This window comes from Gobio gobio (assembly GCF_949357685.1).
Source record: "Gobio gobio genome assembly, chromosome: 2".
Taxonomy (NCBI): domain Eukaryota; kingdom Metazoa; phylum Chordata; class Actinopteri; order Cypriniformes; family Gobionidae; genus Gobio; species Gobio gobio.
In genome coordinates this window covers 31,263,263-31,285,972 of record NC_137098.1, presented here as the reverse complement: position 1 = coordinate 31,285,972, position 22,710 = coordinate 31,263,263, and the positions used below count along the sequence as shown (strand labels likewise).

Below are 22,710 nucleotides of genomic sequence, written 5' to 3'. Positions count from 1 at the left end.
AATACAAATATTTCACACATTTAGCGAATGAGACCCAGTGTTAAAAAACAAACAAACAAACAAACAAACAAACAAACAAACAAACACTCACCTTAATATTGCTATCCACAGAGCCAGATGCCAAGTATTCTCCCATGGGGTGAAAGTCCAGACTGCAGATACTGGCCTTGTGCCCCATCAAAGTGCGCAAAACTTTAAAAAAAAGGGGAAGTGGAAAGAAAAAAAAAATAATTCAATCCAGCAGTCGATAAATACTTTGAACAATTTTTCCATCTCAGAAAGTGTTTCTGGTCAGATGGCCCCTGTGCATGTCTTCAGAGTTCAGAGTGAAAGTGATCACAACAGGACCTCTCCCACCAGACAGGTTCATATAATCATCCCAGAAAGCACAAGGAATGCTAGTTCGCAACATGAATTCTTCTACATCATCCTTCTCTACATCAAATATTGGCCTGTTGTCCCATCAGTGTGCAGAACATCAATTCAAAAGTAGGCTGGCACATTTTTAACCATAACTTGTCAATTAATATTGATTAGGTGAATCTCAAAGCCTGTCAAGAAATTCATCTAATTTCATCCTATAATCCTATGCACTATTTTCCTAGTTTAGGACCATTCAAATGTTTTTAGAAAATTATTAGTATGGTATTAATTTTTTTTGTTTGTGATTGTGGTAATGAGCTAAAATTTGGCTTTAAAATAACTTCCAACTTTTTATTAAGTGTCTTTGACTATCACTTACTAACATTTAACTTAATTTGATACAACACACTGATTTTGTACATGTGTTTTTACACCCATTCTTAAGGCCTGTACACACCGGGACGAATATCGCGCGCGCTTATCGCCAGCGTTTTTCGTGCCGTTTTTCGGCGCGTCTTGAGTGTTCACACCCAAGCGATTTTCACTGGCGCTGCGCCGAGTGAACGTGCACATTCAGTAGATGCGCTCGCGGTACACAAGGTGGTGCTGCGGCACTTTAAGCCTCTGACACCCGCTTGTCACACAGAAGGAGAAGAGAGACAGTATTTACGTGCTTGCCAAAACCATAGACATATTATGTATATGGACAAAACCATTCACACACTTTTTGCTAACTGGCAAGCAGCATTAGCAGTTCATCTTCTTCTTTGTCTACTTACTACTTCTTCGTCGTATCAATGTGTGCTCGGCAAGACCGTTTTGTGCTCGAGCGCCACCAAGTCGTGTTTTACTGTCACTTCAGCAGCTCCAGGCACGTGAACAAAAGCGCCGATCTCATTGGTCGGACAGTTTTTTACGCGCCGCGTCAAAATAAAAAAACGAACCCGAGGCGTTTTTTAAAAAATGACGCTTTTACGCCTGGCGTTTTGCGCGTCGGTGTGAACACTCACATTGGCGCCCATTGTTTAGTCCCGAGGCGTTAAACGTCGGCGATAAACGCGTGCGAAAATCGTCCCGGTGTGAACAGGCCTTTAATCAACCCTTAAACACGTCCTCAAACATAATCCCAATACCAGCAAACATGTTTTGCAAAACATCATGATCTCAATAAGTACATTGCGCCTAACAATTAATTTAACACAGTAGGATCCCACTTTATATTGGGTGTCTTGAAAAACAATTTTTCTCTCTTTATTTTGGTGATCAGCTTAACCTGGACATTTTCTTTACAGGTTTCAAGAGAATCTCCAGCTTTCTTATTTTAGGTTTTATGTTAACCAAAGGGCAAATGGTACAGCACAAACCACTCACTTTTAGCAGCCTCCAAATCCCAAAGCCGGAGAGAGCCAGACTGAGAACCAGCTACCACACGCTCTTCAGAACTGTTGAACTGGATACACTCCACGGGGCTGGTGTGGCCCGTCAGACTCTACAGAACAGACAATAAACACTTCATTGAATAGTTGCGAGACATATTTCTCTCAAATAAATAACTGAGAGGGTTCTACCATAATGCAGTTCTGTTTGCTGACAGCCCAGATATTGACTCTGCAGTCTTCGCCGCCAGTGGCCAGTAGACGACCAGATGATTTCCCCAACACCAGGGAAGACACATTGCTGGAGTGAGCCACAATCTCCTCTGAACAATACATATGACAAAAAAGCCAGTCACTTCTCCCACAACCCTAAACCGAGATCTTAAAACATTCTGAAGTGTCATGACAAGGGACTTTGTACTCACGCAGTTTCCATGCTGTTATAGTGGTGTTGGTGAGAGCCATCGTGATGAATGTGTGTTTGAGTCAACGCACTCTGCTCATTTCACCAACACATAAATGTTAGGGATTCGACGATATTGGTTTATCTTCTCTGTCCATCTGTCAAAAAGAAAAACTTTATATTCAAATACAGACAAACGGCAGAACAAATATGAACAAAGAAGATTACTCTAAACAACTGCAGGACACACAACTGGTGTCCCTTTCAATCACTTTTGCATTACATATCTCAAAACTCATATTCAGTTAATTAATAATTTGTCTTAAAGCTTCAGTTATAGTTGTATTACACCCACATTGCCTTTGTTTTGTTTTTTTTTGGGGGGGGGGGGGCAAACAAACTCTACTTTATCAGAAAACAATGTGTGTGATGGGCTAAACCTAAGAAAAATAATGAATAGGCTACATGCAACTTATTATAAAATGTCACAAAGCCTGGGTCAAATACAAAACATGTTTTGTGAAAAATGACAATAGAAGGGTTGGTTGAGTAAACAATATTTTCTCAGAACCTTTTTTCTACCTTGACCAGAGATGGCACAATCTCATAAAAACCATTTAATGAATGGCTAGGCTCTTAATTTTGTAATTTCATATGAAAATTTAACTTTGAGATTTAGTTAATGTATCCAGTTAATTGATGTAATTTTGTATATGATCTGTGAAAGTATTATGTTGAATTTAAAAAAGTTGTCGTCTTTGTTAATGATGGATTTTGTAGACACATTAGTTTTGCATTTGTTTAAAAATGTTGCTTGTTGAAAATTAAAGTTCTTAAAACATTTTTTAAATAACTTTCCCCAGTAGTGGCCTCTGAGTGTAATTTTAAATGTCGTGCTATGACAACTAAATTAGCAAATGTTTCTCCTTGATGCCGATGCATCTTCATCCTGCACGTTAAACTCATATATGTAGGTTACAATTTAAAGGTAAATGCACCTTGCTCTAAAGAGGACATCTTACTTATTTGACCCTAATCTTGTGAAACCCCTTTACCACCAACTGAAGCGGGTATTCGATGCCAAAGCAGTTTTATCGTGAGAGCGTAGATATCGGTAAAAGTAAAGGGCAACTGCAGGTATCACGGTTTCAAGCGGCGGTCTTTTATTTCTGGCTGAAACCTTAACTTATTAGTTTAACAAAACACACACACAAAGTCTACAGCTTGCATGAAGTCCGACACTAATGATGTCGATTAAATCATCGAGGCATTTCCAGTTCAAGTCCCCTTGACACGCAAACCTGCATCACAGCTAACGTTAACAGTTAATTTGTGAAATGACCAATTTGCAAGCGATCAACTTTCTGTCTTTATTTGTTCTCTGTTAAAAGCCGTACTAACAACTAACCGCACTAATAAACATAGATAACAGTTACAGGTTAGGGTCTAAAAACTTGTTGTTGCTAGTTAACTTTCAGCTAGCCTCGCAAGCTAACAAACTCATCTGAACTGTAAACAAATTACCTGCATTTACCTCACTGAATTAGCTGTTCTGTGCTGCGCTTAAAGTCCAGGAAACGTTGGCGTGTATTTATGAGACGAAAGTTGATAACACACTCGACCAACGGACATCGACCCACTTTACACACACAAAATTCGCTGTGGTCATGTTGTTTCTGATTGGTTGCTAACTAGCAGTAGCTTAGCAACAGTTCCTCTTACCTTCATTGTTCTGGTGACGGTCAGTCTGGGTTAAATGGGCACTCTCATGACTGCAGTCTTCCGATAGACAGATCAGATCAGCACTAATGAGAAAAAGATTAGTTTGTTTAGGACGAGAAAAGATCCGTGTGCGCGCATTTTCACCATGCGCATGCGCGTTGCATACTACAGTTGCTTTTTCAATCCGGTTCTGCAGCAGCCCTCAATTAACACATCTGATTTAATCCAGGTCATTAGTAGAGGCTCCAAGACCCGGGATCATCCAAAATGTGCAGCATCGGGGGCTTTTAGGAACAGGACCAAAAACAATTTGCCTAATTCCTGGAGGCCCCTCAACATTAAACATCCAGCTAATACATTCATTTCTGGTCTTGGAGTCACAACTAAAAAGCTCATGATTCAGGTGTGTTTGACATCTAAAACGTACTGTCTAGAGGGCCTCCGGGTAAAAGGGTCAGGAAAGGGTTGTGTTTATAAAAAAGGAAACTCACCATTTTATAATAGTTTATTTATAATCATTGGGTATTCATAAATTTCACCTGAAGCCTCGTATTTTTACAAGGTTGTCAAGGCGCAGTTTATAGCCTATGTTCTTTTGCTCATTGCTTTAGTCCATTGAAATGTTAAATTGACATTTGACATTGGGGGCCACTCAATACTGTGACATCATGTGTAATACACATATATATATATATATATACTAACCCATCCAACTTTTTTTTATAAACAATAGTTTCACTTGAACAGTTAAAAATGTATAACCAGACAATTCCTTTGTTGCCACACAAGGTACATTTCTTATCTTGCAATCCATCAAAGCAGCACCAGGCTACACACGTAGCTTCAGCAAAAGATCACATCTCAAAGACTTGATCTTTGATACAGAATCAGCAAATTATTTTCTAAAAAGCCTAAAGAAGGAATTCTAAAAGCTGAACTCAAGTGCTGTGAATTTTCATGTGGTTGGTGAAGCCCATACAGCCCCAGGTCTAAACTAATGAGGGCAATGGGCCATGTAGCTGCACCTGTTGAGAGGTCCTCATTAACAACTGAAACTAATGATATGAAAGCTCACAATAGAGTAAGCAAAGGCATTTTGTGTGCATTTAACTCACTTTATGATAAATATAAAAAGGGGGGAAAAAACCAAGGCAGATTTATGACCATGGCGCACCTGAGCTAGAGATTTTAAGACGGACATTAAGAAAGAAAAAGGATCCAGAGCCGAAAAGGACGGGGGAGTCGATGACACTTTACATTGCCCGATCTATTGTCTGGACTAACCTGTTATATCAAATATCTCAGAATAATTTAGATTGTATGTTCTTTGTAATTGTACAATAAATGTAAAAAAAAAAAAAAAAACATTAAACAGAGTCTAGAATCTCTTCATCTGTCGTCTTTCCTGTCGCCTCTGTTTCTTGTCATTCTTCTCGTTCTCTTCAGGGGCTGCCTGTGAATCGGCAGAAAACCAGGGGCCCAAGAAGTTCGCCCACAGTAAATGTAAAGCCCTTGCAGGTGCCTGGTGTGAAGAGAAAGCAAATAATATGATTACAGTAAGAATGGAATAGAGAAACCTCCATGATGTTACAATCAGAGCAATTCCGCAATCTCACCAAGAGCCAGAAGTACCAGAAGTAGGACGACAGAGTGCTGAGGACCTGAACAATAGCAGTAAGGAGAACCACATCCTTCAGGTGTCTGCATGTCAATATAAGAAAAAAAAAGTCACTTATGAGTTTTTCATCAGTAATGTTCATCACTAACTGGAAAGACACATATACCAGGGAAATAAATATACAGACAATAAGCATCTAACTTACTCCGCCATGCCCTGTTCCATATTAAGGTCAATCCCTCCATCCAGCAAGCTACCATCTTCAGCAAATGTAGCTTTGGCCATTGCAGACATAGATCTGTAGCTGCCAAAGTAGACCGCCACTGCGAACAGTAGCAAGAACTGGAATAAAAGAGACAAAAGAGGGATTCAGCACCAGACTGGAAGGGGAGTTATGAGTTAATAACTTTTACCCAAAAAATGGAAACCGCCAACAATTGATTATCTCACTGTAGACTAAAATCCCCACATGCATACACATACACATGATCTAAAACCTAGGCAAATATGGTGAAAAGGATATTAATAATAATTGGGTCTTTATACATGAAAATATATAGCTGCCTGCCTTTTATTTTCGGGTGGAGGCCCCTCGCATGAGGATGATCATAATTTATCATAATTTGGGGGTCCATGGCAACTAAAAGATTGAAAACCACTGGACCATACCCATTTGACACGTGTAGATATGCATGCACCAATCTGGATTTGGTCATACACATCACTGAACAAAACAAAATATGCACATCATACTATGACTTACCCATGTCCAAAATGTAGATGAGTTGTAAAAGAGCAAGAAATTGACTGCTGCATAAATAGCCTGAAAAAAACACACACAATTATATATATATATATATATATATATATATATATATATATATATATATATATATATATATATATATATATATATATATATATATATATATATATATCAGAATAAAATAATAATAATACATTATATTATAATATATATATATAAGGCACACTGAAACTCAGAAGCATGCCTTACGTTTGCTCCCAGGATGATTCTGCAATAGAACTTTAGAGTATCCTGGTTTTCCTCATGGATTTGTTTTTTGCCTTTGGTTCCAACTTTTCCTTTCGGCTAACGACAAATATATTACGTCACAGGACAGTACTGACATACAGAAAACCACAATCTCGCCAGTCATAATTTACAATTACCATATGAATAAAGGACACACAGTTATTAATCATGTTTCTTTTTGAATAGCTAGTTGTTAAGATTGACTCATACCGGCATCTTCCCTGAGTTCTCCTTCTCGTGTGACGGTTTTTTTTTTCACCTGGTGACGCCTTTCCCTTTAGGCATCTATAAAACGAGCGGTATCAAATTGTTAATGAATACTCTTCAAAACTAAACTACCATATACTGCAAAATTACACATCAGCGTTCGCGAGCGCGTTTCCGGCGCTTGGAAAGTGCGTCACAGACGCGAATAAACTGTACTTGACGCCACCTAGTGTTAATTTAATGTACGTACAGGACTAACGTTACTGCCAAAACAAGTTTTTGGGCATTCATTTTAAAACGTAACAATAGTTCACAGAAACCGGGACTATTAGACCTTAAAAGGGTTTTTTTTTTATCCTCCAAGATACCAGTTGGCACATTTATTTTTGGGTACACTATGACTAAAGGCCCCTAAAGGACCTTTTGAGATTTGTTTCTCCTAAAACACACGAAACTACCACTGACACTTGTTTGTCACTATGTATTGCATAATTGTCCTGACCCAAGAGGTTACAATGTCTAAATGTTGTTTTGAGGTAAGTTGATCTAATGTATTGTGTAGCTTAACAAGTTTTTTAAAAACTTGCATGAGGATTCTTGAAATGATTGCACATATTTTGAGACAAAAGACTTGATATGATTAAACCAATAGTTTTTCAAGCTACTGCCAAGTAAGTAAAATTATGTTTGGGGTAAAAGTCCCGTTGCTGTAGCCTGTAGGATACAATGCCAAAGAGCTAGAGTCCAAACTTTTTTTTTTTATTGTGAATGATGTGCAAACTGGGCTCACATTGACTGCAGGTCAGTGATCATTTGTGAAATATGCTTGCTCTGAAAATGTTCAATGTTCATTTTGTTTTCAGAATACCTGATGTTGAAAACTAAACATGGGCTTAATCCCATTGTGATTAAAACTGTGCCTCAATGAAGTAAGTATAGGCAACATTGAGTTGCTGGATAAAAATGGAAAGATAAATAAGTAATTTTATTTTTAGTAGGCTACAAAAAAGACAATTCAGTTTAAGCCCTGTTGTGCATTTCGAAGAGCACATGTGATCATAAACTTTATGCACAACATGATAATACACTAAAACAAACAATAGTGATTACTTCATATATTTTAAGTTGAAAAAAAAAATGGGTTTGGTCACTAGAATATTTTGCCTATCAAAATGTAACAAAAAACTTGTTAATGCTGCACAAACTTGCAGCCATAGATTCGTAAACTTGAACAATGTTATAGAGCATATTTATACGTAATGGACCTTCAGGAACAACTTTATCAAGAGTACATTGTGACATTGACCTCTGGTGTGAGTATCATTACCTCTCCACCCATATTGTTAATCATAGTTGAACTTTTCACCTATAGTCTATGTTTCCCGACTCCAGTTCAACAAAGTTAAAAGAGTTCAGCAGAGTTTAAAGAAGTAGTTTTGTGCGCATGCGTATCAGTTCTCTGTCTAGATTAAATAGCAGGTTTCAGACGGGCCGTCCAGTAGATCAGTAACCATGTTGACCGCACTGGTTCTGTTGTGTCTTGGAGCCTTTCTTCTTTTCTTGCAGTTCAGAATTCGGCGACCTAAAAACTTCCCCCCTGGACCCACTCCTGTTCCATTTTTTGGTAATTTGCTACAATTTGGCCGCATAAACCCGTTAAAGGACTTTGACAAGGTAAGCACATCAGTCTCAAACACACATTGGAGACTGCTGCATTAAAAATACTAAATACATCAAACTATCTAATGAAAAGAAATCAGACTTCATTCATACAGCATGACACAGCAATGACATGCTGCTGTGAGTTTGTGGTTCTCACCATAAATGTTTTTTGTGCAGTTTACTCAGCGCTATGGATCAATCTACGGGCTGTACATTGGTAGGCAGCCAGCAGTGGTGTTGGCAGGGCAGAAAATTATCAGGGAGGCTCTGATCACACAAGCTGTGGAGTTTTCTGGCAGACCAGAGAACATGATGATCAGTCATATAACAAGGAGCAAAGGTAATCCAGCATACACAAAATACTAGAGTACTCAAGCAGCAAAACATACTACTCACATAACACGGACAAATGGCTTAAAGGGCTCCCTGATCATTTTGTGTGTTTAGGGGTGATCATGGCAGATTATGGAGACAGCTGGCGGGAACATCGACGCTTTGCTCTGACCACACTGAGGAACTTTGGCCTTGGAAAGAGAAGTATGGAGCAGAGGATTCTGGAGGAGGTCAAATATATCTGCGCACAACTGGAGGAATCTGCTGGTATATACAGTCTCCTCACCTGACACCTTCAATCTTTATATTAACACAACCCATTTAATCACATTCAGTGTCCTATGTTTGAATATAACATTAAGACGTCAACATTGCCAGAGAACATTCAAATTCATGAATGGAAAACATTTCTTGTCTTTATACCTCTACAACTCTACAAACAGGAAAGTCAGTTGAACCTCAACAGCTGTACCATCAAGCTGCTTCAAACATCATTGCCTCAATCATTTTTGGGTCACGGTTCAGTTATCAGGATGAATATTTCCAGACATTGATCACAATTATGGAAAAACTTACTAAGATTGCCATTGGACCATGGGCAATGGTAAGTACAATGAAAAAAAAGGCAGCATCTATTTGAATGCAAATAGCCAACCTTGTTGCCAAAGGCTATTTTCACAAACTGCCCACTATTGGTCCGGTATTTTATCTTGAGTAGGCATATTACTTAAAGCTGCTATTTATAATTTTTTTGTTTACACTTGTAAATAACCACCACTAAAATAATTTGTACATAATGCATAGATTGTACACAAGTGGAACGACAGCCATTTATTTTTACATTTCATTCACAGATTTTCCTGGTTAATCATTATTTTCCTGTTTATCACTGTAAAGCTGCTTTGAAACAGTCTGTATTGTATGAAGCGCCATATAAAAGATGACATTTTTATAAAAATAAAAAAAAAATTAAAAAGGCTTTTATTTTGAATTGCAGCTATATGAAATAGCCCCAGTGTTGAGGATTTTCCCACTGCCATTCTGGAAAGCTTTTCACTATTTTGAGACAATCAAAAAACATATTCTTAAAGTTGTGGATGAGCACAGGAAGTCACATGTTACTGGGGAGCCCAGAGATTTAATTGACTGTTACTTGGAGGAGATGGTGAAGGTGAGATACTCTTAAGTGTTTGTGTGTTTTTTATTGAATTTATCAGCAGCATGAGTTTAATATGATCTTTTTTTCAGAGAGCAGATCAACGCACCACATTTGATAACTCACAAATGTTCACTTTGCTGTTTGACCTGTTTGTAGCTGGAACTGACACAACCTCTAACACACTCCGAACTTTAACACTCTATTTGATGATACACACTCATATACAGGGTAAGGAATGTGGATAAGATGTGTCTATTTTAGTGTGTTTGTTAAACTTGCATGCCAAAGTAAATTATCTCTAGGCAAAATTTTATCCAGGTCAGAAATATGTACAGTGGGTATGGAAAGTATTCAGACCCCCTTAAATGTTTCACTCTGTTATATTGCAGCCATTTGCTAAAATCATTTAAGTTCTTTTTTTTCTCATTAATGTACACACATCACCCCATATTGACAGAAAAACACAGAATTGACATTTTTTGCAGATTTATTAAAAAAGAGAAACTGAAATATCACATGGTCCTAAGTATTCAGACCCTTTGCTCAGTATTTAGTAGAAGCACCCTTTTGATCTAATACAGCCATGAGTCTTTTTTGGGAAAGATGCAACAAGTTTTTCACACCTGGATTTGGGGATCCTCTGCCATTCCTCCTCGCAGATCCTCTCCAGTTCTGTCAGGTTGGATGGTGAACATTGGTGGACAGCCATTTTCAGGTCTCTCCAGAGATGCGAAAATTGGGTGCAAGTCAGGGCTCTGGCTGGGCCATTCAATAACAGTCACAGTTGTTGTGAAGCCCCTCCTTCGTTATTTTAGCTGTGTGCTTAAGATCATTGTCTTGTTGGAAGGTGAACCGTTGGCCCAGTCTGAGGTCTTGAGCACTCTGGAGAAGGTTTTCGTCCAGGATATCCCTGTACTTGGCCGCATTCATCTTTCCCTCGATTGCAACCAGTCGTCCTGTCCCTGCAGCTGAAAAACACTGCCACAGCATAATGCTCCCACCACCATGCTTCACTGTTGGGACAGGTGATGAGCAGTGCCTGGTTCTCTCCACACATACCACTTAGAATTAAGGCCAAAAAGTTCTCTCTTGGTCTCATCAGATCAGAGAATCTTATTTCTCACCATCTTGGACTCCATGCGGGCTTTCATGAGTCTTGCACTGAGGAGAGGCTTCCGTCGGGCCACTCTGCCTTAAAGCCCCAACTGGTGGAGGGCTGCAGTGATGGTTGACTTTCTACAACTTTCTCCCAGCTCCCGACTGCATCTCTGGAGCTCAGCCACAGTGATCTTTGGGTTCTTCTTTACCCCTCTCACCAAGGCTCTTCTCCCCTGATAGCTCAGTTTGGCCGGACGGCCAGCTCTAGGAAGGGTTCTGGTCGTCCCAAATGTCTTCCATTTAAGGATTATGGAGGCCACTTTGCTCTTCGGAACCTTAAGTGCAGCAGAACATTTTTGTAACCTTGAACAGATCTGTGCCTTGCCACAATTCTGTCTCTGAGCTCTTCAGGCAGTTCCTTTGACCTCATGATTCTCATTTGCTCTGAGATGCACTGTGAGCTGTAAGGTGTTATGAAGACAGGTGTGTGGCTTTCCTAATCAAGTCCAATCAGTATAATCAAACACAGCTGGACTCAAATGAATGCGTAGAACCATCTCAAGGATGATCAAAAGAAATGGACAGCACCTGAGTTAAATATATGAGTCACAGCAAAGGGTCTAAATACTTAGGACCATGTGATATTTCAGTTTTATTTTTTAATAAATCTGCAAAAATGTCAACAATTCTGTGTTTTTCTTTCAATATGAGGTGCTGTGTGTACATTAATGAGAGAAAAAAAAAGAACTTAAATGATTTTAGCAAATGGCTGCAATATAACAAAGAGTGAAAAATGGTAGGGGTCTGAATACTTTCCGTACCCACTGTATATGATACATTTTTCCAGAGTTGTGTATGTGTGGTTAAGGTAAACCCAAAAATTACCCGACAAAGATGGTAATTTCTGAAATCCTTGTGGGGACATTTTTTGGTCCCCATGAGGAAAATGAAAAAATGCATAACCCTGTGGGTTTAGGGTTAGGGGATAGAATATACAGTTAGTACAGTATACAAATCATTATGTCTATGAATGTCCCCATAAAACATGAAAATCCAACGTGTGTGTGTGTGTGTGTGTGTGTGTGTGTGTGTGTGTGTGTGTGTGTGTGTGTGTGTGTGTGTGTGTGTGTGTGTGTGTGTGTGTGTGTGTGTGTGTGTGTGTGTGTGTGTGTGTGTGTGTGTGTGTGTGTGTGTGTGTGTGTTTTATTGCAAATTTCTGTTTCTAAAAATGAAAAAGCAAGATATTTCTTGGCTGGGTTACAGATTTCTTTATGGATTTAATGAACAATATGCAGCAAAATAAGATTCTGGAATGATATAATGCATTTTTTTTTAAAGTCAAATTCATTTAAGTTTAAAAATGTTTTTATAGTATTCATAGTTTTTCAATGTGTACTTGTGCTTTTTAATGTCTTTTTATACATCTTCAGAGCAATGTCAGCGGGAGATTGATGAAGTCCTTGGTGCTCGTGAACATGTCACATATGAGGACCGAAACGCCATGCCTTTCGTTCAAGCAGTGATTCATGAGGGTCAGCGTATTGGTGACATTGTTCCTCTTAGTGTGTTTCACACTGCCAGAACCGACACTCAACTCCAAGGCTACAGCATCCCAAAGGTGGCATTTACTATAATTACCATATGGCAACAAATGTTTCTTTACATCTGAGTTAGAGCAGAGTTACTATGGCACACAAAACTGACATAAAAGAAAGATTAACTTAGAACAACTATTTTATCTTATCAAAACACTCCATCACCCAAACCATTATTTATTGCAACTCCTAAAAAGCATCTTCACTATAAAAGGGAGGTTTGCTAATCATGTTAAAAACATCTGCTCTTTCAGGGGACAATTATCATCCCCTATCTGTCATCTGCTCTCAGAGAGGAAAGTCAGTGGAAGTTTCCACATGAATTCAACCCTCAAAACTTCTTGAATGAAAAGGGGGAATTTGTGAAGCCTGATGCATTCATGCCTTTTTCTGCTGGTATGTTGTGCATGTTTTATTAGACACTGAGGTATTTTAATCATGAGACTCATTTATCTTATTTATCAGTAATTCTGCCATGCAATCTAGACAGAGGTGTAAATCCCTGAGCTGTTTAATTACAGGTCATTAGTATGATCAAAACAATACATGCATCAAATAGGAAGCACATTTGTGTGGTAAAATGTGAGCAAACTGTGTTTGTATTTTGTACTTTCACTTTTCTTTCCTAGGATCTCGTGTGTGTTTAGGAGAAAATCTAGCTCGCATGGAGCTCTTCCTCATCCTGGTCACGGTGCTGCGACGATTCCGCCTGATGTGGCCAAAGGATGCAGGAGAGCCAGACTTGAAATATATATTTGGTGGAACACAGTCAGTGAAACCTTACCGTCTGATTGTACAACTACGTACACCCGGGGGAGACGTGTGAAACTGTTTATTGAACATAATGCCCTTCAGTGAAAACATGCTCCAATAGTGGTTATCACATCATCACACTATACAGGGTAAACTATCAAAATGGCACCTGCCATTAAACTATTATTAGCTTTTCAGTAAAATTTAAACGCACAAGACATTAATCCAACAAATATTTTAAGTTACTAAACTATAAAATTACAACATATAAAGCATGTGTGACAACTTGCACTGACATTTATGAAAAATACCGTTGTCCTAAGATGTTAAACTCTGTGTGGTTTTATTGTATTTGCTTATTTACCTAATGCCTACAGCAAAAATAAATTGTAATTTTAATGGTGTTTAAAACCAACATACAGAAATCACTGCCAGGGAAAACAATTTACGGCGACTGTAGTTCTTGTGACAACTAGCCCCAGTCCCTTTATATGCATTAAATATGTTAATGGTGAACCTTCGATCACAATAATGAGTTGCTTTATTGCATTCATCTTTTAACAATTCTTCTCAAGTTTTCTATTGAGTAATCATGGCACCTCCAGTGGTAGGGTTTCAGTATTTTTTTTATTTCGCTTTTTAAAATACACTTTAATACCATTAAAAATACCCAAATTATAATATTGCGTGCTTGGCGTAGTGCTCAAAATGGTGCTAAAGTGTGCATTTCCTGGATGCCCTAACACCGGCTCAATGTCATTTTCTCGCACATGCGTCGACTCGTGAGTTCACGTCAGAGGCCCAGACAGAAGACAAGAACTTGTTGAATAAAGTCATTTAGATTTTTTTTTTTTTTTGCGCACAAAAACTATTCTTGTCGCTTCATAAAATTAATGTAAAACCACTGTAGTGAGATGGACTTTTTAAACAACGTCTTTAGTACCTTTTATGGTTCTTGAGAGAGGAAATGTCATTGCTGCCAATGGGGGCCTTTCTAAACCATCGGATTTCAACTAAAATATCTTAATGTGTTCCGAAGATGAACAAAGGTCTTACGGGTGTCAAACGACATGAGGCTAAGTAATTAATGACAGCATTTTCATTTTTGGGTGAACTAACCCTTCAAAGGGATAGTTACCCTAAAAATGAAAATTCTGTAATTTACTCACCCTTAAGTTTTTCCAAACCTGTATGAGTTTCTTTGTTCTGCTCAACACAAGATATTTTAAAGAATTTTTGTAACAAAGCAGATAGAGCAACCATTGACTACCACAGTAAAAAAAAAAAAAAAAAACTATGGTAGTCAAGGGTTGCTCTATCTGCGTTGTTACAAAAATTCTTTAAAATAACTTGTGTTCAGCAGAACAAAGAAACTCATACAGGTTTGGAACAACTTGAGGGTGAGTAAATGACAGAATTAAGTTTCGGTGAACAATCCCTTTAACTTCAAATTCAAGGACATTTTAAGGACTTTACAGGTCCAATACCCTCAAATTCAACAACTAAATGTGGGGACACATTACCAGTGAGAGCAAGGTTACATCGTGATACATTGTTACGGTTTTCATGTGTCAAACAACTATTACATTTTTTTTGCATTTATTTTTGGCCATATGACAGCGATCTGATATTCTATTCTAGCACAAAATAAAGTCAAACACTTTCAAGGTATCATGTTTATTTTCAAAATCTTTCCAGGCTGGGCCTTGCTCTTTTCTTTTCAGATTCACAAACTTTCAAGGACCCGTGGGAACCTTGTATGATTTATATTTTAAAAAGATGCACACGCACACACACACTAAACAAAAAATTTATCACAAAACATCCGTTTCCTCGGTTCCTCTTCTTGTCCATTGATGTGTCCTTCCCGCTGCTGTTAAGCATGAGAGAAGAAAAAAAACACGAGTGATAAGTTGGAAATTTAAGCAACACAAGCTTAAATCTCAGGCTCATATTCAGAACATACAATATTTTGTTTCTCTTTTCACAGGGGCAGAACCAGTAAGATAAAGCCCAAACGATAGAGAAAGAGAGATACTGTTGCACCGCAGCGTAACTCCAAAAGTCACACACAGACACGGAAGCTTAAATACGGTGCACGGTAACAACAGAATTAGATAGCAGTATAGATACACAGATTAGTAAAATAACTCTTTACCTAACCGACAATAACAAATTCGTTACCTGATTATAAATTTCCTCCATTGCTACATTACACGTGTACCACGTTCTGCCAATCACGAGCACAAGACAGACAACTGGCTTTATTCTCCTTCGTCTGCCTTGGGTGAATACGACTAAGTGAAAGTGTAATGTGCCGCCCCCTACCGTAAATTTAAATATATATATATATATATATATATATATACACTGCCATTGAACCTTCCAGCATTGCTATACACATTCTATTCCCTCCCTCTCTATATACTAGTCTAGTGTTTCCCAACCACGATCCTGGAGGCCCACAAACACTGCACATTTTGCATGTGTCCCTAATCAAACACAACACACCTGATTCAAATGATCATCTTATTAGTGGAAACTCAAAGACCTGAAATGGGCGTGGCAGATAAAGGAGCCGAGACCATAGAGACTGTAAAAAAACAGCAAAATGTGCAGTGTTGGTGGGCCTCCAGGATCGTGGTTGGGAATGTCCATACACTCATTTAGGTTTAACACACAGCCAGGGGTGGAAATGGCTGTGATTTACTTGGAGGACCATACTTTCAATGATCTTTCAGATGTATTTATTTCTATAATCTATAACAGGGGTGGCAAATGTTGGCTCTGGAGAGCCACAGTCCTGCATAGTTTTGCTGAAACCCTAATCAAACACACCTGAGCAAGCTAATCAAGGTCTGAATGGTTACTAGGAAGCTACAGGCAAGTGAGTTTTATCAGGGTTGGAGCTGAACTCTGCAGGACTCAAGCTCCCCAGGGCCGGAGTTCGCCACCCCTGATCATTACACTTTGAACTGGAACGCCGACTGCCCTCGAAATTCACTCCCTGGACTCCATCCCACTATTTTCAGCCCAACACTGGGAAACTTATATCAGTTAATTTTCATTTCTCAAGATTCTGTTGTGGTTTAAAAGTTACCATATCATTAGTTAAATCATTAACTGGTACATTGTTTTGAGGAATGCAGACATATTACACTAAGGGTTTTATTACAAAGGGTTTTATTATTTCTGTTTATATTTCTAATTATATTTCTTTTTAGGTATAAACAAAATGAAAATACATTTTTCCTCATTACTTTATTTGACATCTTACAAAAGATCATCTTAGCACTCATTTAATAAACAGAAATCTCATAACAGTACCCAATAATGCAAGGACATAAGAGCTTTTAAAAACCATATGCCATCCATCAATACTGTTTTAAAAAGATCTCTAGTGTGTATCTATAACTGTGATTACGTGATTTTTAAAAGTGCAAGTTTTTTAGAAAAAACACTGTGAGAATCACCTCCCATGTTCAAGGAAAAAAAAAAATCATAAAAAAGACAAAATAAAAACCATTTTACTAAATTTCCAAACATATGCAAATACACATACACAAAAACAGTCCCTGAGAAAACTGTCTTATAGCTTCATGTCAAATTTCAAAAGTTACGGATAAAGATCATATTTTCTTAGAATCCATCCAGGACATCTTCAAAAAATCAGATTTGGTGCTTTAAGACAGGGCATGGTCTGGAGGAAGTTCAGTAAGGCTTATTGGACAGGAAACTCTGTAGCATTTGTAGAGATGGACCAGGAGCCCACTGAGGAACCATGTGACCTGCACCCTGGAAGAGCAGAATTGTATGTCATAACAACATTGGTAAAAACATATACAAAAGTTTGGAGTCTGTAAGATTTTTTTCTAGGATGCCACTTCAAATATTTTTTTTATATATCCCTTTTTTGCATTTCATAGCATTCTTTCTTTCAACAACCATTTGTAAGGTGAATAAGTCTTCTTCTATTATCCCTTAACCACCAGAAAAACTGCCACAAAGACATGACTCACATCTTCCACTGAGCCAGGTTAGAACTATTTAATTAATTCTCAGCTAATTTTCATAGCTAATCCTGATTCCAAGTTACAGAAGAAATGCAAACATGACCTAGATGTTTTCTGCTTTTGTACATGGGTGGATGTTTTACTACATTCAAACTGCGACAGAAAATTACAGATTTTATGAAATAAGTGTATTTATTTATAAACTCTTTTACATGAAGTTCTCCTTAGCAGATTGTAAGTTAAATTAAACTTATTTGTCTCATTAAAAAACTAAATCTTTTGACAATTTACTGCTTTTGTTATTTTGATCAGAGCAATTAAAGCTGACACATACATGCATACATGCCTGTATAATTTGAAAAATCTTTTGATAATTTGAAAATTCTTATTTTGTCAAAAAAAAAAAAAACCTGTACATTTGGGTAAGTTTTAAACCCAGCACCATCAAATTAGGTAATTGTAGGCCTTTTTTCCAAATATGCAAAAAAATCTTATCAATGTTGAAAACTGTTGTGCCTCTTATTATTTTTGAAAACAGTGACAGTGATACATTTTTTCCTGTATTCTTTAATTAATAGAAATTCAGAAAAAACTGCATTTATTTGAACCAGAAACCTTGTGTGACATTATAATTATCTATAACGTCAGTTTTGATCAATTTACGTAATGCATCCTTTCTGATTAAATTTCTTTCCTAAAAAAAAACTTGCATCACATTGCAGCCTATTACATTTATTGCTAATAAGAATGTATAAAATGTACATGGTTTTTAGGCATATCATTATAATAACAGCTTGGAGCTTTTACTGTTTAGCTTGAATGTCCAACTGATTAGAGCCAGTCATATGAATCTATATAAAGATTACAAACAGAGGTTGCACATCAACGGATCTTATTGAAGCTGGAAAGTAAAGTATTACAACACAGGCTGCATGGACCAACATGCCTGAAACTTACCTTGACTGTAAGGAAAGTGATGTTGCCAAATTGTTGGTAGAATCCAGCAATCTGCTTATCATGAATCCAGGGCTGGTACTGTGTGCTCGCCTTAAAGAAGAAAACCCCAACATTAAACCTAAAAAGTGCTATAAATTCTGCTGAGCGTCTCAAAGATCTAAAAAAAAAAACGTACCTTCAGCTCAAGCTGCTCAACAAACCACTGGTCTCCAAGGAAGTTACAAGCCATATCGGTGTCTCCATTATAGACCAAAGCTCTCAGACCCAAAGCCAGCAGCTTCTCATAGACGCTCTTCACAGTTTCATAAATGGTGTGATACTGGCTTCCCACAACATCACTGCATAAAAAAAGGGAAGAACACTTTCAGCACACATGATCTCATGCATCACACACTAAACCCGTAAGCAAGGACAGGCTTCAGTTTACCTGCAGATGTCCCACGGTGGTAGGACATCTGGGATGTGCAGCGCCTTTCTCACATCTCCTCGGTTAAGCCAGTTCATCTGAGCAGTACTATTGATGCATGGAGGAACTCCCTGAACACTCGGAGTACTTCCTACTAACTGAACCAACAAACGATTAACAATTCACTTTTTTGTTCTTTCTAGTTTATTAAAGTAGATGTTGGAAGTCTGCATGAGTAGAGAAAACCAGCCTCACCTGATTAGCTTCCCAATGTTTCCTGAAGTTTTTGAAAAGGTGCTTCATGGCTCTCTGAGATGCACCACCAGCACAGTCAAGATACAGCGCATATGTATTCAACCCAGAGCTATAGACTATATTAAATGCATGTGATACCTGCAAAACACAGAAGACTAGTCACAAAGTCAGCATGAAACTGAACCCTATTGTGACGTATATCCAAGTGAAACGGATTCTTGAACAAGGAAAAAAAGTAGACTTGATTTTGTCCATCTGGAATTATTTGGATCATTGTGGTTTGCTATAGCTGTGATCTCATGTGTGAGTGAAGGGTTGTCCCGCCCTCACGTCGAAAAACAACATCAAGGGGGCAAAAACTGCAATCTTCCATTAAAAATAAGAATTGTACATTTTGATTTCATGGTGACTTTAATCATTTGCAGGGTTGTTCAACAAGGAGCGAGCATGTGGATGTATTCACGTTACCACGTCAGAGCAGGACTCTTTAGAATTATTGTAGAAATTACAGATGCCATTTTGACAGCAGTTGTCATTCAGGTCTTTCCACAACCTACAAGAAAAAAAACATGTTTAGCAAAATATTCATTGTCAGTACTTTAATACATGAGTGGCCACATATAATGTAGGAGTAATTGATTTAGCTTACTGTTCTCCAAACAGGCCGTGATAGTTGCCAAAGTAGATTAGTGATTGATCATTTAGTGCAAAACTACTAATGCCATTTCCAACAGCAAAGCCCTGCAAAGAAACCAAAAGAATATATAAAAAAAAAGAAAAATAAATAATAAACCTTTAAACAGACAAAGTTAAGATTTTAAATATAAATTGTCTTCAAATATTAGCACATAAATAAAAAAATGAATCAAGCATATTTTAACTTACCTTAAAGTTCACTTTAAGCTGACCTCCGGTGGCAACTCTCAAACTGAGTGTGGGTGCATAGATGCCTCCATAGCTCTCGCCAAAAACGAAAAACTCATTCTGGGTGAAATTTGGGAACTTGGTAAAAAAGCTTTGCAAAGCCAGGTAGTTGTTATCTGCCACCTAAAGAAAAAGTGCATATTCAGTATTTTAGAAGTCTCTATAGGCTATCAATGTCTATGATTGTTGTTTACATACTTACCTCATCATCATTGGTTTGATATTTTTGGTCATCTGAGTAGGAGAAACCCACTCCCGCAGGCGACTCAAGATACAGAACATTGGCGATTTTATTCCAGCTGAATTCGTTCTCATAAAGGGTGGCTCCATTATCATTGACCTGGACAACAATGTTTATGGTTTTGTGTTGTATGGGAAAGCAATTTAGAACTCAACGAAAGAGATTACATAAATGTTTTTCCCTCTTTAAACTTTACAGCTCTGCAGTTCTCAGTCCTTTGAAATTAAATCAGATCTCAAGTAACGGATTATTATTTAAAAAATGAATGGAAGTAGTTATTATCAACCTACATGAAAGGGTCCATTCTCTGACAGAAACCCATCCAAAGAGCTGCAGCCAGGACCTCCATTCAGCCACAGCACGACAGGATCTTTGAGCGGGTCCCTCTGAGACGTCACAAACCTGTAACATACACACTCTCTTCAATGCAACAGTTAATACACAAAACCTGCCCTTTAAAATGCGTTAGGCTACTGAGGAGACTCAAATAACCGGTTTCACAGACAATGCTTAAGCTAGTCTCAGACTAAAATGCACAAGCAGTTTTAACCGAAAGCAATTGTTGGCATATCTTAAAATATGCTAGTTTTGTCTCAAGATGCACACGAGTAATGTTTTTTCTTCTTCTCCTAAGCACGTTTATAAAAGCCCTGACAGTGAAACCGGTTCAAAGTGTCTTACATTGAATTGTCGCAAATTTTCCTAGGTAAAAATTGCACATGAACGCCCTCACATTTTGAAACTTGAATGCAATGAGCTCGTATGGTGGTTTTATACGGAATTATCACATTGCCGATAGCACGCGAAGGCAGCATTCGTTTAGTCAGTACATTCAAACTGACCATGATATAGGCAAAATATAAATTATTAAATAATATATATATATATTTAAAACGATTTAAAACAAAGCAAAAATTATTTTGCATTTAAAACGTCTTCATTTTTCACTCGGTGTGAACGCGGAAACGACATTCGCCTAAACTCCTCATCACAAACAAAATGTGCTGCACATTCATGCTCAGACAAAAAGCCTAGAGAAACTCACCAATAATGCAAAAACTTCCCAGAACTGGCCTTCAGATATCCTGACCACTGACGGTAATTGGGTTTAAAAGACATGCCCGGCAGATCCAGCACCTCATCTGGATCATACATGCCTATCACGGCAGGCACAGACACGGACAGAAGACAGACGAAGACACGCAGTGAAAACATTTTACACAGTCGGATGGACATGGACTTCGAGGACTCCAGCGATCCTGCTGTGGGTTTTGAGTTTCCCTTCCTGTGACGGTCATATGACTTTTACAGTCGTCAGGTGATGCTGACAAATAGACTCCAGAGAACTTCCGCCTCCCCCTCTCTCTCTCTCTCTCTCTCTCTCTCTCTCTCTCTCTCTCTCTCTCTCTCTCTCTCTCTCTCTCTCTCTCTCTCTCTCTCTCTCTCTCTCTCTCTCTCTCTCTCTCTAAATTATTACCTTTCTCAGATTATCGATTATCAGATTATACTATCAAAAACCATCATAGCAAATCCATTCAAATTACATATTTGCTGGATCTGTTGGATTAGCAAGATAGAAAAATATATGTAAGTATATGTAGGCCTATAAATATATGTAAGCAATGTTGTATAAATATAATTGCTTTTTAAAATCACTTGATATTTTATTAAACACATGCTTGAGCTAAATGTGTAGAAAGATCAGACTGTACCCCTCATCAACCAACCCTGAGAAAAAAAATATTTTTCAACATTTTATGTGAATAATTATCAAATAAATAAAGGTCAGACCTGATAATACAAATTTTATTAAGTACATTTATATACAAGTATGTGAAATTTCATCATATATTTTGCGGTCCACCAAAACAACAAACTATATGCAATGGAAAATGGACAGGTATCAGTATGTATGCATTCTCCATATATTTTTATCAAGGCTTTTTAACCCATAGTGAAGGCAAACCCTCCCAAAGAAAGGTTATTTTCATGTTACTAATACGTTTTTTTGTTGTTGACATATGTATATCATAATCGTGAAGGTCTCTAGAATCATCCAAACGAAACAAATCTTACAACAGATCTATAGTTTTTTGTATAATTAGTCAAAAGTCCAAGCGGCAAATGACTTGTAAGTACATATATCATGGGGAAATGGGGTATACTGTGTTAATAAATCAAGATTTTTGGTCTTGTTTAGTGCTTTTTGCTTTCATAATATCCCAACTAAAATATAACAACTCTTTAACTGACATCTCTACTGTACAGTAGACCTTAATATTTTATGATATTATGTCTTGTAAGGGCCAAAATATTGAGGACCCTTCATCCAGTTTGGAATGGATGTGTTTAATTCTAATCGGTCAAGGACCCCAATTCATTTTATGACTAGTAGCTTATGATTCCATTATAATGTGGAAATTCAGGCAAGTAATGAGTTTACATTTACATTATTATATGAAATCACCTACTATAGTCAGCCATTGAATACTATGGGACTATTTTTTATATATATATATATATATATATATATATATATATATATATATATAGATGTAATTTCTTCATCAT

At 37.6% G+C, this 22,710-nt stretch overlaps 4 protein-coding genes across 6 annotated transcripts in view; 1 reads left to right on the top strand and 3 right to left on the bottom strand.

The window, feature by feature from the left end:
- katnb1 (katanin p80 (WD repeat containing) subunit B 1) overlaps positions 1 to 4,033 on the bottom strand; it is a 19,964-nt gene extending 15,931 nt beyond the window's left edge. Inside the window, exons 1-5 of one of the 2 annotated variants that reach the window (XM_079837529.1) lie at positions 3,865 to 4,033; positions 2,165 to 2,300; positions 1,932 to 2,062; positions 1,735 to 1,852; positions 92 to 192 (exon numbers count right to left, since the gene is read on the bottom strand). In XM_079837529.1, coding sequence (XP_079693655.1) covers positions 92 to 192; positions 1,735 to 1,852; positions 1,932 to 2,062; positions 2,165 to 2,204 — 390 coding nt within the window. In that variant the 5' untranslated portion in view covers positions 2,205 to 2,300; positions 3,865 to 4,033. Of the gene's footprint in view, positions 1 to 91; positions 193 to 1,734; positions 1,853 to 1,931; positions 2,063 to 2,164; positions 2,301 to 3,676; positions 3,832 to 3,864 lie in introns of those variants that run through there. The other variant, XM_079837530.1, reaches the window with a different exon arrangement.
- Positions 4,034 to 4,354: 321 nt separating this feature from the next.
- tmem208 (transmembrane protein 208) lies at positions 4,355 to 6,950 on the bottom strand. The gene is made up of 6 exons (XM_079840527.1): positions 6,747 to 6,950; positions 6,498 to 6,593; positions 6,246 to 6,305; positions 5,688 to 5,824; positions 5,481 to 5,565; positions 4,355 to 5,386 (listed from the first exon to the last, which is right to left on the bottom strand). Exons 1-6 carry the CDS (start codon positions 6,750 to 6,752, stop codon positions 5,243 to 5,245), a joined length of 528 nt encoding a protein of 175 aa, XP_079696653.1. The 5' UTR covers positions 6,753 to 6,950; the 3' UTR covers positions 4,355 to 5,242.
- Positions 6,951 to 8,233: 1,283 nt separating this feature from the next.
- LOC307117932 (cytochrome P450 2J2-like) lies at positions 8,234 to 15,014 on the top strand. Of its 2 annotated transcripts, XR_013815480.1 has the most exons (10): positions 8,234 to 8,417; positions 8,583 to 8,745; positions 8,853 to 9,005; positions 9,182 to 9,342; positions 9,736 to 9,909; positions 9,987 to 10,125; positions 12,426 to 12,613; positions 12,845 to 12,986; positions 13,220 to 14,423; positions 14,749 to 15,013. XR_013815480.1 is itself a non-coding variant. In XM_079803198.1 (9 exons), the coding sequence occupies exons 1-9, from the start codon at positions 8,256 to 8,258 to the stop codon at positions 13,414 to 13,416; spliced, it is 1,479 nt and encodes a 492-aa protein (XP_079659324.1). In that variant the 5' UTR covers positions 8,234 to 8,255; the 3' UTR covers positions 13,417 to 15,014. The 2 variants fall into 2 exon arrangements, 1 of the variants encoding a protein (XP_079659324.1); XM_079803198.1 differs by having other exon boundaries at positions 13,220 to 15,014.
- Positions 15,015 to 16,504: 1,490 nt separating this feature from the next.
- On the bottom strand, positions 16,505 to 21,565 carry LOC307141897 (lysosomal protective protein). Its single transcript, XM_079842363.1, has 11 exons — positions 21,185 to 21,565; positions 20,430 to 20,541; positions 20,101 to 20,238; positions 19,860 to 20,021; positions 19,624 to 19,715; positions 19,443 to 19,527; positions 18,975 to 19,112; positions 18,741 to 18,877; positions 18,489 to 18,651; positions 18,314 to 18,403; positions 16,505 to 17,138 (listed from the first exon to the last, which is right to left on the bottom strand). Exons 1-11 carry the CDS (start codon positions 21,373 to 21,375, stop codon positions 17,055 to 17,057), a joined length of 1,392 nt encoding a protein of 463 aa, XP_079698489.1. The 5' UTR covers positions 21,376 to 21,565; the 3' UTR covers positions 16,505 to 17,054.
- Positions 21,566 to 22,710: the final 1,145 nt, after the last annotated feature.

What these genes read in the sequence shown, in the direction of transcription:
- tmem208 (XM_079840527.1), bottom strand. An exon ending in CATCTACATTTTGGACATGG is followed by an intron (nt 5,825 to 6,245) that starts GTAAGTCATAGT and finishes CTTTTATTCCAG; the next exon opens with TTCTTGCTACTGTTCGCAGT. An exon ending in TCTGGTACTTCTGGCTCTTG is followed by an intron (nt 5,387 to 5,480) that starts GTGAGATTGCGG and finishes TCTTCACACCAG; the next exon opens with GCACCTGCAAGGGCTTTACA.
- LOC307117932 (XM_079803198.1), top strand. Translation starts at nt 8,256, where the DNA reads ATGTTGACCGCACTGGTTCTGTTGTGTCTTGGAGCCTTTCTTCTTTTC. An exon ending in ACAACTGGAGGAATCTGCTG is followed by an intron (nt 9,006 to 9,181) that starts GTATATACAGTC and finishes CTCTACAAACAG; the next exon opens with GAAAGTCAGTTGAACCTCAA. An exon ending in GATACACACTCATATACAGG is followed by an intron (nt 10,126 to 12,425) that starts GTAAGGAATGTG and finishes ATACATCTTCAG; the next exon opens with AGCAATGTCAGCGGGAGATT.
- LOC307141897 (XM_079842363.1), bottom strand. Translation starts at nt 21,375, where the DNA reads ATGTCCATCCGACTGTGTAAAATGTTTTCACTGCGTGTCTTCGTCTGT. An exon ending in GGGAAGTTTTTGCATTATTG is followed by an intron (nt 20,542 to 21,184) that starts GTGAGTTTCTCT and finishes TGTATGTTACAG; the next exon opens with GTTTGTGACGTCTCAGAGGG. An exon ending in ATCAAACCAATGATGATGAG is followed by an intron (nt 20,022 to 20,100) that starts GTAAGTATGTAA and finishes CTTTTTCTTTAG; the next exon opens with GTGGCAGATAACAACTACCT.